The 12,673-nt window shown below is 36.0% G+C and overlaps 1 protein-coding gene across 5 annotated transcripts in view; it reads right to left on the bottom strand.

The window, feature by feature from the left end:
- Positions 1-12,673, bottom strand: part of TOM1L2 (target of myb1 like 2 membrane trafficking protein) — a 181,669-nt gene that overhangs the window by 25,108 nt on the left and 143,888 nt on the right. For all 5 annotated transcript variants that reach the window (XM_031938502.1, XM_031938484.1, XM_031938490.1 and 2 more), the window contains 5 exons: positions 9,578-9,711; positions 5,932-5,980; positions 5,230-5,353; positions 3,419-3,536; positions 1,915-1,990 (listed from right to left, as the gene is read on the bottom strand). In XM_031938502.1, the coding sequence (XP_031794362.1) occupies positions 1,915-1,990; positions 3,419-3,536; positions 5,230-5,353; positions 5,932-5,980; positions 9,578-9,711 (501 nt within the window). The remainder of the gene's footprint in view (positions 1-1,914; positions 1,991-3,418; positions 3,537-5,229; positions 5,354-5,931; positions 5,981-9,577; positions 9,712-12,673) is intronic.

Here is a 12,673-nt window from a genome sequence, read left to right on the forward strand (position 1 = left end):
GAAACTCTCAATATTATGCATCATCATAAATACTGAGTTGGAGAGATATACTTCCCAGATAGTTAACTTGTTTTTATATAATTTCCAAGTCTCTTAACAGATTCCAGACCTTGGCTTCTTCCAATTAGGCAATATAGAAATTAAGCAATTAAAAGCCCATTATTTGATAAGACAGAAATTAGGATCTTTGAAAACAGTGGGGCGATCCAAGCCTCTAACTTAAACAGGTTAAAGTTCATCACATCCACTAAGTCTACCAGGATTGGAATACTTTGACCAGTCAACTTATAATAGCTCTAAGTCTTCTGAAATGATAAACATTGGGCACAAAGGACCATTTATGCTAGTGTGAATTGATTTAGCAAGATTTTGGGCCAGAGTGTTCACCATCAAGGAAAAAAAGCATTTATTCCTGATCACTAAAGTTGTAATTCAAAATCTGGATGGGTTCTTTTACTCTGAATATTAGTTTTCCCACACTAGCTCAATTAAAAAATAGCTGTACAAGCAAAATAATGTTTTGGTCATGTATACTTATTGTGTATCTAAGTTATATTTTAATATATTTAACATCTACTGGTCATCCTGCCATTTAGGGGAGGGGGTGTGGGGGGGGTAAGAGGTGAAAAATTGGAACAAGAGGTTTGGCAATTGTTAATGCTGTAAAGTTACCCATGTATATATCCTGTAAATTAAAGGCTATTAAATAAAAAAAAAAAAAAAAAAATAGCTGTACATTCATATCTGGATTTTCACATTTCATTTAGCAAAAAAGGAAAAAAAAAAAAAAAAAAGGGAGAGGTTGTGATATTGGAAATGCTTTGGGTCAGCCAATGTGATCAGGGCTGCTGCAGTTCAGAGGGAAAGCAAAGCCCAGAATTATTATGAAACAGACCCAGGTCCTGGCAGATGTTGGACTAGCTCTTCAATGCTCCCTAGTGGCTGATATTGAGAGGGACACTGCTGTTTTAATTCATCAAATGTTCTACTGGTAGATTCTAAATTGCTATTTGTTTTGTTTTTCTGCAGGAGGCAAAAATGAATGGAATATTACTGTGTGGTGTGCCTGCAAATTCATTTAGACAAAACAGAGATTTAAAAAATGGCAATGTTAATAGTAAGAGGCCAGTGTCCTTTTATACTCCTTCCTGGTTAAGAATAGACTGGACCTGTGGGAAAGTTTCCTACCAAGCTACCCATCTCCCACAAACTTCCATATCCCACTTCACCATACCCCTATCCCCCACATATCCTCTAGCCTCTCAGGTCTAGTAGGGGTTGAAGTAGAGGGATACTTAAATAGAAAAGCCCTCATTTTTCTCTTCTGGTTGCTTTCTTTTCATTTTTCTCAAAATGTTATTTGAACCTTTGTAAGAAGTCACATGAGGTGAGGGGTAAAGAGTGATACTTATAAACAAGGACCTTCTCAAATTCTATTAGAAATTTAATTTTTTGGGAATTATTCTCTCTAATTCTGCAAACAGTCATGACCATCCACTTACCCAACTCTTCTTCCTTTTTTGTTACAAGAACTCAAAAAAATTAAATATTTCAAGATTGTTACCTCATGCAGGTTTAATACTTCTTAATAATCATGCTAACAATAAAACTACATGCTCCTTCCTTGTGAAACTCCTTCTTTAAGTAAATATAATATTTCTAAATAGTCTCTTTCACTGAATTTTTCTCTCCCTGAAGGACAAAATATCAAAACAGTCCAAGCTGGAGGTCAAACTCTAAGGGGGAAGCACAGTTGTACCCCAATACGTATAGTTCAGTGAAGGACTATTCTGTTCATTGCTAAGGTGAGCTCTCCCTTTTTCTAGCTGGATTTATTCAACAATTCTTTTCTTTTGGGGAGCTTTGTTTTCAAACATCTTCTTTCCACATGGGGAAACAGGTTTAAAAACCTACCACTCCAGTGTTCTGTTTTCGAACATCTAATGCAGAGGCCAGTCCTCCCACAGCTTGAGGATCCTCATAAGTAACTCTAGAAACAAAGCAAAGGCAAACAATTTTATTTCAAGCTAATGATGATGGAGGGATCTGTGATAAGTTTCTATTCTGAATGATTTGAAATGTTGTCCCCTTCTTGAATATACAAGAAAGTCTACCCAATAGCTCTGTTGGGAAGAAATTAAGAGATCTTGTTGTCTTACTGATGTATGATAGGAATTAGGAGAAGTAGGTATTAACTGTGGCCTGAGTTTTAACTTCCTATGAGACTTTTTTTCTCTCATCTGAAAAACATCATACAGTGATCTCACTGGGATGCTTCCAAGGTTTTGTAACAGAATGTCTGAATTCAGTGCTATGAAATATAATTGAGACTAAGTTTATGTAGAAATTCAAAGTAATGCTAATTATTATTAAAAATAAACTTCACCTGCAGGTTTAAGAACAAAGGTTTCTGAATAATGGGGCTCTGGAGCCATTATATCTATGAAAAAGAAGGGCAGTCTCTTCTCCCTTCCCTCCTACCCCAGTTTTTCTTTTCTCTGTTACACAAACAATTGATTCCAATGAAGTTGCCAAAATGAGAGAGATGGACTACTGTTCTGTCTTTAGAATCCTGGAATATGTCCACAACCAACATTTATGTAGTACTTTCAAGACTGCAAGGTGCTTTACAAGCATTATCTTATTTGGTCTTCATAATAATTCTGAGAGGTAGATGCATATTTTAGAGATAAGGAAACCTACTCCAAGTTTAGAGTTCTCTCCAATATGCCACCTAGTTGCTCAGGTTTGTTTCTGGTCAAAAGGGACAAAGAAGGTTGCTGAAAATAGGACCTAAGACTTCCTAATGAGCAAAGGGCAGTGGTGCCCGTAAGGGAAAGACAGAGATGGCATGAAGAAGCATCCTTATTTGGGATAAATTTTGACAAAAAGCCAAAGCAAAATAAAAAGCCAAAAAATTTGAAAGAATCCAGGAAAGTGCTTGTTGTAGGAACAATATCACAGCTTCCTCATCTCTAACATATGCTGATGTTTAGGTAAGAGATCAGGGAAGTACTCTATCTTGATCTTCTCCAAAGTTAATATAAGCTACATGTAAAACTTTTTTTTTTTTTCAGTTCCAATTTATACAGTGACCTACTTTACTCAATATAATCTCAAAGGGCAGGTCGTGGGGTTTGCTTTATTTTGAACAGTGATTTAGGGAAAGAAGAAAAAAAGAAAAGTCCCTGTTTGTAATGGACACTGCTACCAAACAAACAACTCCTCTACTGGAGAGAAAAGGAATTTCATTTAATATCCTCACCAGGCCAAGTCTTTAGTCCAACATTTCAAAGTTCTGGATAGTATCGCTAGTCCTTATGAATAGAAACTCCTTTGTATTGGCTTTTACCCAAGACTGACTCAATTACTCTTCCTCACAATTTCTTTAGAGTGCCACTAAAAACCCCCTACTTACGTCTTACGCTGTTCAGCCAAGGAGTTTCCTCTCGTCTGGGCAAACATATCAAAGTCATCCTGGGGGTTACAATGCTGGAGAGAGCTGAGAGTGCCACTGACACTTTCTGTTCCCAAGTCTGAAGATGATAATAATTAACTGTCGGTCAGAGATATACCACTTTTCTCCAAGACAGAAAATGGGTTAAGGTGAACATTTTATACCAGATTAGAGGACATCCTGTTTCATTTGTAGGATGCTCAGTGAGCAGGGAACAAGCTGCAGGGATGGGGATATGGGATTTGGATGAGGATAAATGTATTTTAATTATCAACCTATAAGTGAATGGGAAAGTTTCAATTTACAGAAGAGGAGGGAAAGACTAGCAAGAAGGATCACAAGATCACAGATTTAGACTTGGAAGGGATTTCAGAAGCCATGTAGTCCATACTTGTCATTTTACAGGACACTGAAGTTGCAAGAATTATGTGATTTGTCCAAGGTCAAACAGGTTATTTGATGAAAGTGAAAAAGAGAAAGGGATGGTAAAAAATTGTAGGCATTTATTTTCACTTGCTATTAACTATGGAACAGTGGAAGCATGCTCAGATTTGTCCTAGTAGGTGGATTTTACAGAGCATATATGGATATTCTCTGCCTAGTTTCAAACCAATAGGTGGAAATTTGGGGTCAGTTTTCAGCCAGAATGACTCAAGGGTTGGTAACAGGTGATGATGAAAAGTCTTCTTAATGGCAACAGGAATGGTTAAATGGGAACTGAGTGTACATACAAAAGGTGTGACCTGTCAATTTCTCAGTCTCTTTTCCTTGATGGCTTCATGTGATGAGGGCTATTTTCAGCTTCTGTCTGGGGGAAAAGCAGCTGCCCTATTTTTCACCCAGACACCGTGTCCATGAACACAGGAAGCCCCAATTTCTTTTGTGTTAGTTACTTTTGAGTCACCAGTTCTTTTGCCTCTACAGCCAATTAGAAGACTTTTTGTCATGACATAGTAGCACCTATGAATTATAATGGATGAAAACTGGCTCTCCAAATTCCCCATGTTGGATTGCTGAAGTCAGGCAGGAAATATCTAAACATGTTTTATATTACTTCCTAGGAAGGCAAATCCAAGCATGCTCCCTTTGTTACATTTATAGCTTACCATTATACATATAATAGTAGCAATTATTCTCATGTGGTTTTTTTGATAAAGAAATCATAGGATTAGTGAATTATTTAAATTTTCAGGTAGCTGCAACTTAATTAACTTTTTTTTGGTAGTAAGTTTATTTATTTTTAATACACATCACTTTATGAATCATGTTGGGAGAGAAAAATCAGAGCCAAAGGGAAAAACCATGGAATGGGAAAATAAAATGGAAAAAAGAAGTGAATATAACATGTGTTGATCTACATTCAGTTTCCTTAGATCTTTTTATGGATACAGATAACATTTTCTGTCCAAAGTCTATTTGGATCACTGAATTGGTCAAAAGAATAGAGCTTTTCATAGTTGATCATTGCACATTCTTGCTGTTAATTTAATTAACTTTTAAAAATGATTACCCAATACAAAAACAGTACAGGATTTGGAAAGTTGCTATGGAGCAGTGAGGCACAAACAGATCTCATAAATATGGTCAAAAACAAACTCTACAATGTTTTCAGAAAAATAATTATCCCCACGCTCATCTAACTGGAAAGAAAGATAGGTAGATATTTAGAATTCTGCCTCACATAAATTCATTGAAAAATATGGCCTCTAACGACATATGCTGGGATTGAAGAAATTCACAGAGAGAAAGACTTCATTAAATACAATACTTACCAAGGCCGGCTAGTTGTGAGGAAAGAGAAGATGGTGGTGCTGTATTACCCACCATTGGACTCACGACAGCCGGAGAACCAGGACCAAGATCTATTAAATTATCTTCAGTTACTTCATTGAGGACCTGTCAGGATATTAGAACGGCAGTAAAATTTTTGTTCCATATTTCTTGCTATAGAGTTAAAGAACAAGCAAAGTCATTACAAACTAGAATAGGAGTTGGTAACCTGAGCATGCATACTATTTTCCAATTTTCAACAGCCTTCTGATTTTTAATGGCTTCCTGATTGGTAGCCAGGTGGTAGCACCAGTGAAAAGTTGCCAACTCCTGAACCAGAGCAGGAACCAGGTGAATGAAAAAAGAAGTTAGAGATATCCTATCAATTAGACTTTGCTGGCATAATGTGATCACACTCTCAAATTTCAGAATAGCCTGCCTTTGCCTTCTATGCTTTCCCTTCCCACCCTCTACAACCTTTTTTTCCTTGCAAATGATTTCTTCCTGTTTGCGATTCATTAATTTGTGATTAAGATTTGATTCATCTTCAACTATGGTCTCCCCAAGAATATTGGCAATTCAAACTTATGTTCCTCACTCACTCAAAACACCTTTAAGTGCAAATAACAGAGATCAGAGGCTAAGATATGATAGGGGGTAGAACCAGCCCACTTTCACATTTGGGATTCTGAATAGATACTTACTCCATTACTGGTATTTTGAGCAGAACGACCTGACCTGTACCGTTCGAACCTGGCAGGGTGAAGGAAAAGAAAGAACAAATGGGGAAAGGGATCAAACAACAATCTACTAAGTATTTAAGTATGAGGGAAATCTCAGTTGTCTGGGAGAGAAGAGGGATCGTGGTGCTACTTGCAGAGGGCAGGAGCCCCCGGTCTCTTTAGGGAGCTCATTAGGGAACACAAACACAATTTCATATGCCTTCCCAGAGTTGGGAGAGGGAGGCAGTAAGGCCAGAGTAAACAGATGCAGATTCTCTGACTTTCATCTCACACCAACAAGATGGAATATTTTGGGATGTATACGATCAGTGGGTGGTGTGTAAAATTAGTTTATTATGAGCAATACCCACCATTTCCCAAACACTATCAGCCTACAGACACATCAGCCTTGGCAACACCATTACCTCCCCCTATGATCTGAGGGTACCTCAGCATCCTATCTACAAAATAAAGGTAATATTTTACTATTTAATTTTAAAAATAAAGTGGAAAGTTAAATAGCCTGCTCTAGTAACTATTACATAGGACTCTTATAAAGAATAATTAGTTAATGCCTATAATATGTATTACCTCCTTATCTTTATCTCTCACTCACAGTCAGTCCAAGGAGAAAGGTACTGGATGAAGACAGAGGTCTCTAACTATTTGGCTGGTGGTTAAGTGGGTTACTTCAACCAACTCTTTGAGAAAATGGATGGGATCACAAAGTCAAGATAGAGACTTCTGGGACCTCAACCTCTTGAAAAGATCCATGAAAGCCAGGGAGTAGCTACTGGATTGTCCTAATAGGAAGTGTCATTCCTGACCAATTGCTTGAGATTGTTTGGGCTCTGCTGGCTACAGAATCAAACCTAGAACCAAACCATTCTCATTCTAAATTGTTCAATAAGACATAAACTTAGTATGTAGAGAGATGTGTGTGTGTGTGTGTGTGTGTGTGTGTGTGTGTGTGTGTGTAAAAGAATCTACTATTAAACAGAAAATGAAGAGGAAATTTAGTAGCTAGAAGTTTTGCACCAGACTTTTCTGTGCCTCTTTACCTACTCCATAACTTCCCTTTCCCCTTGCATCCCCAGTCCCCCCAGCTTGTTTTTGGGAAGAAAGAAGCTTCTATGATTTATTTTAAAGTTGGTGTGTTATCAGCCTGTTGTGACTTCCTTCCTACACTTATCAATGTCTCTGTTCTTATATACTCTTAGCAAAATAGAAAAATAAATATTTTAAAAGTAAAATTTAGATGGAATAATTCTTTAAGGCAATGTGGCTTCAATTTCTCTGATGGAGTCACAAAAATGCAATTCAGGAATGAGGTAACTTTTAAGTTGACACTCCGGTATTAATATTCTTTCATGTCATATGCTACAGAAGGGGACTGAATGAGTTGTCTTGCAAATGTCAATAATAAAGAAAAGAAAATCATTTAGTATCTTGTGAAGAAAATGCCATCTCAAATATTTCTATCTAGATTGGGAATTTCTGATAACTAGAATTTGTTCATGCTGCTTCAAATCAATAAAACTTTATAAAGTACCTACTAAGTATATGGTAGGGTCTACCATTGAGGCCTTCAAACACCCACTATGGGATTTCTTTACCTGTAAACTGGGAATGAAATGCATACTCCAAGTTTCCCCATACTCTACTAATACACTGGAATGCCGGGAAGACGAAAAGATTTATTAAAAATAACAGCTAGCAAAATTCACTGAGCTTTTTAGAGGTATGGAATATATGAAATTATCATAATCAATTAAAACTTACTAAGCATCTACTGGCCTTGAAGTATATTATTATTGTTGCTAGTGATAATAATAGTAAAAATAATATCACCAAGTTAAGTTGATTGATAATTAGTGGATTATAAAGTACTGCAACAATGGTATGATGAAAAGAGTACTATATTGGAGATATGGGATGCTGGACCAGGATCACAGATTTAAAGGTAAAAGAGCTCTCAGAAGTCAGCCAGTCCAATCCTTTAATTTTAAAAATAAGTTAAATGGCCTGCCCTAGGTTGCACAGGTGGGCAGCTGGGTGGCACAGTGGACAGTATGCCAGACCTGGAATCAGGAAGATTCACTTTTTGGAGTTTACTTCTGGTCTCAGAAAGTTAGTAGCCATATGCAAGTCACTTAACCTTGTTTGCTTCAATTCCTCATCCATAAAATGAGCTGAAGAAGGAAGCAGCAAAACATTCCAATATTTTTTTCCAAGAAAACCCCAGATGGAGTCATAAAGAGTTGGAAACAACTGAAAAATTACTCAACAACCACAAGTCACACACATAATGAAAACGATAGGATTTGAATCCAAAGTTTTTGACACTAAATCCAGTTCTCATTTCATCATTACTGTTCTCACTCTGAATACATGTGTGTTGACTTTTACCAGATGGCCAGAGAATCTTGGGCATGTTATTTAATTTCTTAGTGTCTTAATTTCCTCACCTGCAAAATGAATGGGTTAAACTGAAGCAGGGATTCTTAACTTTTTTTGTGTGGCATGGTTTCCTTCAGCAGTCTGGGGAAGCCTAAAGACCCCTTCTCCTAATCATATTTTTAATGCACAAAAAAGTGCTAAGGATTACCAAGGAAACAAAGTTTAGTGAAAATAAAGATGGAATTTCCCTCCCACCTTCACAGATCCTGTAAGATCTATCCACATTCACTGGACTCCAGAACTAAATGATAGCTAAGATTTCATATAGTTCTAATTTTGGGGGATTCTAGGAAACAACTAACATGTCAGAGAGATTAATACAACAGTATTTGATACTGTATCTATTTAAGCCTATGTTTGCGCACTAACTTTTTTTTCTTTTTTATTCTTTCCAAGTGAGGTCTTTAAGTGAGAAAAGGGGCATTCCTAATTTGTTACTAGTATTTAGTTATGTTTGGTAAGTATAGAAAAACAGAAAATAGTGTATGGAGGTAGTTTCTTTTCTTTTTTAAAAAAATTCTTTTATAAATGTTTTTAGTTTTTTTATGTCAGCTATTTCCTGATATTCTCCTACCCCAGCTGAATTCTCACTTCTAACAAAGAGTTTAGCAAAGGCAACCAACAAAACAACTGCATCTGATAGGGTTTAGGTTCTCTTTTCTTTCCTCTTTCCTTATGCTTTCCTTTCCAAAGGCAGAATTTTATTACTCTCAGTGGCTCAGTGTCCAGACATTCTAGACAAACTAGCATTTAAAAGCCAATCCTTTTTCTCAGTAGTGATTTTTTTTATCCCTTTTTTTATCTCAAGCTTTTTAAAGGTTCAATACCTAAGAGGGGGACTTAGAGTTACAAAAGCCCTGTGTCCTATGTAACTCCCTAAACCTGGAGTGGGGAGGGAAAAAGGGGGTGAGTCAGGTGGAAAGGGAAGAAGAGGGGGAAGAATCAACAGAAACCTAATGGTGTGTATAAAGGGCAAATATTAATTCTGCATATCAATTTCCTATGACTCAATTCCCAGGAGAATAAGATGCATTTCACCTGTCATCTGGTGACAAATTAGCATCTCTAATGAGTATTTTCCATTTCTAATCTCTCTCCCCCTTTGTTTATGAGAAAATCCCAAAGATATTATGCCAACAATCTTTTCACAGGGAAAAAAAGTCCCCACCTCTCATATCTGAGGAAGACATTATTTAAGTCATCGTTCACATGTAGCAATTCCTCGGTGACCTCTTCATTAGAAACTCTGGAGATGAGTTCCACAATTCTCTGCTGCATAGCTCTACAGGTCCTGTTCAATTCCTAAGGAATATAGGTAATACCTAATAGTTACCATTATAGAATTTAGATAAAACATTTTTATAGCAACCTACCTACTTCACAGATAAATTTCTGACACTAAAAATTTTATTTTTTTTTGGTATTTTTTGGTAAAAAAAATATCTGCCAAAAAATATTATTAATGTATTTTTTACTTCCCAGTGCTTTTAGGTTCAACACATTCCTGAAGACCACGTCTTAAAAGTATATCCATCATAAGCAAAATTTTCATTGCACATACACTATATCCAGGATTTACATAGTTATCTTCAATTTTTTTGTATGGCACAAAAATGAAAATTAATGATTGGGTTGAGATTGTGAAAAATCACGGTCTTTATTTAAGGGTCAATATGAACATGGATAGTTAGGTAGTACTGTGGATAAGGTGCCTGGCCTGGAGTCAGGAAGACTCATCTTCTGGAGTTCAAATCTGACTTCAGATACTTACTAGTTATTTGACTCCAGGCAAGTCACTTAATCCTGTTTGCTTCACTTTCCTCATCTGTAAAATGAGTTGGAGAAGAAAATGGCAAACTACTCCAATATCTTTGCCAAATAAGAGTCACAAAGAGCCAGAGCCAGACACAATAAAGCAACTGAACAACATATGATCAGAGAAATGTACAATGGCAAGAAATAGAGATTATCTGTGACATATAATCCCTATGATTCCAAGTATATTTTTCCCACTTATCTTTACATCATTTCAAAACATTCCTCTTCCTGTTTGTCTAATCATAATCCCTGGCTATTATATCCTTCCCTTTGCCTAAGATTCCTAGTTTCATTCTTCCTTTTTACTATGCTTTTCAATGCCTCTTCCCCATAATTCCCTCCCAGGATGCTACCTCTCCTGGCTACACTCTTCCTTCTTTCTCTGTCTTGACCTATTGAGAAAATCCAGTTAACTATATTGTACTCTACTTTTATATCCTTTACCCTTTACTAAAGTTAACAATGACCTGTTGTGTTTTTTTCCTACTTAGTAGTATGTAATTTCAATACCCCCCCAATTACATGGTGGTTTTTGACATTTACTTTTCTAAATTTTTTTCTTCTTCCCTTTCTCCATTCCCCCCTTCCCAAGATGGCAAGCAATCTGATATAGGGTCTACATATACAAAATTACGTATTTTAAAAAGAAATTATCAACACTTTTGGTTTTTACATTGCCCAAGTTTGTTCTTATCTCATTCCTCCTCCTCTTCATCATCAGGAAGCCCACCTCTTATAACCATAAAAAAAAAAAAGAACAAATAAGTTATGATATATTAATGTTGTGGAATATTATTGTTTTATAAGAACCAATCAACAGGATGATTTCAGAGAGACTTGGAAAGACTTACAGGAACTGATGCTAAAGAAATGAGAAGAACCAGAAGATCATTGTACACAGCAACAAGATTATACAATGATCAATTCTGATGGATGTGGCTCTTTTCAACAATGAGATAATTCAGGCCAGTTCCAATGGTCTTGTGATGAAGAGAGCCATCTACACCCAGAGAGAAGACTGTGGGGATTGAGTGTAGATTACAACATAATATTTTTACTCTTTCTGCTGTTTGGCTTGCTTGCATTTTGTTTTCTTTCTCATTTTTTTTCTTTTTGATCTGATTTTTCTTGTGCAGCACAATAATTGTATAAATATATATATATACATATATTGGATTAACATATTTTTAACATGTTTAACATATATTGGATTACTTGCCATCTACGGGATGGTAGAGAGAAGGGGGGGAAATTTGAAACATAAGGTTTTGCAAGAATGAATGCTGAAAAATTATCCATGCATATGTTTTGAAAATAAAAAAAAGCTATAATATAAAAAGAAAAAGAACAAGTAGAAAAAAACAATGAATACATTTTTAAAAATCTGACTATGCGTCATATTTCATACCCACTGGCATTACTCTCCCCCCCCCCCCAACTTTGGCCTCTGCAAAGTTGTTTTCTTTGGGACCAATCTTATTCTTTGTAATTTTGTAACAATTATTTTCTTTTTCTTTTTTTAATTATAGCTTTTTATTTACAAGATATATGCATGGGTAATTTTTCAGCATTGACAATTGCAAATCCTTTTGTTCTAATTTTCCCCCTCCTTCCTCCCACCCCCCCCCCCTTCCCCAGATGGCAGGTAGACCAATACATGCAACAATTATTTTCAATTGTTCTGTTGTTCTTTACATTTATATTGTTACAATGTATGTATAAATATACACATACACATATACTTTTCCTGGCTTTGTTTACTTCATTTTGCTTAATTAATTTCATTTCATGTAAATCTTTCCGTGTTTCTCATATAGTACCTTTCCTTTTTTATCAGTGACCTCCTTAGGATGTAATAATATCTTAATTATCAAATCCAATAGACTTAAAAAATTTTTTCATTCTGAACTTAACAAAAACCAATTTAAAAGGATAGTATTTCTTTATACATAGAACAGAAAAAGAGTATTGTATATGAAACTGTAGATATTTGTTATGTATACGAGTTTTCTTTTTAAAGTACAGAATAAATTAAATTCATAGCTTTCAAAACCATCATATTTGTCTGTACTTTTTCCTGGCCTTCCTCATATCCTATTCTGTGTATTAAAACAAACAAACAAACATAGGGGGCAGATATATGGCACAATGTACAGGTCCTGAAATCAGGAAGACAAGTTCAATTTTGGCTTCAGACACTTGTTACTTAATAGTCACTGTGTTACCCTGGGCAAGTTACTTCAAGGGTTAAGTGTTTCTGGCAGCACTTGCCTGTGCTGCTTTGCACAACTTCACTCAAGCCTTGGTTCAGAACACACATGTGCACTTTGTACTGGGCAACAACAATGCTGCCAGAAACACCTTAGCTCGGATTTGAGATGGTTGCATAAAATTTTCTTGAATAAAAAGTAGAAAACATTTAAGAAGCCCTACATTATAGTTTGCA

The sequence above is a fragment of the Sarcophilus harrisii genome, chromosome 1 (assembly GCF_902635505.1).
Source record: "Sarcophilus harrisii chromosome 1, mSarHar1.11, whole genome shotgun sequence".
In the NCBI taxonomy this organism is placed as follows: Eukaryota; Metazoa; Chordata; class Mammalia; order Dasyuromorphia; family Dasyuridae; genus Sarcophilus; species Sarcophilus harrisii.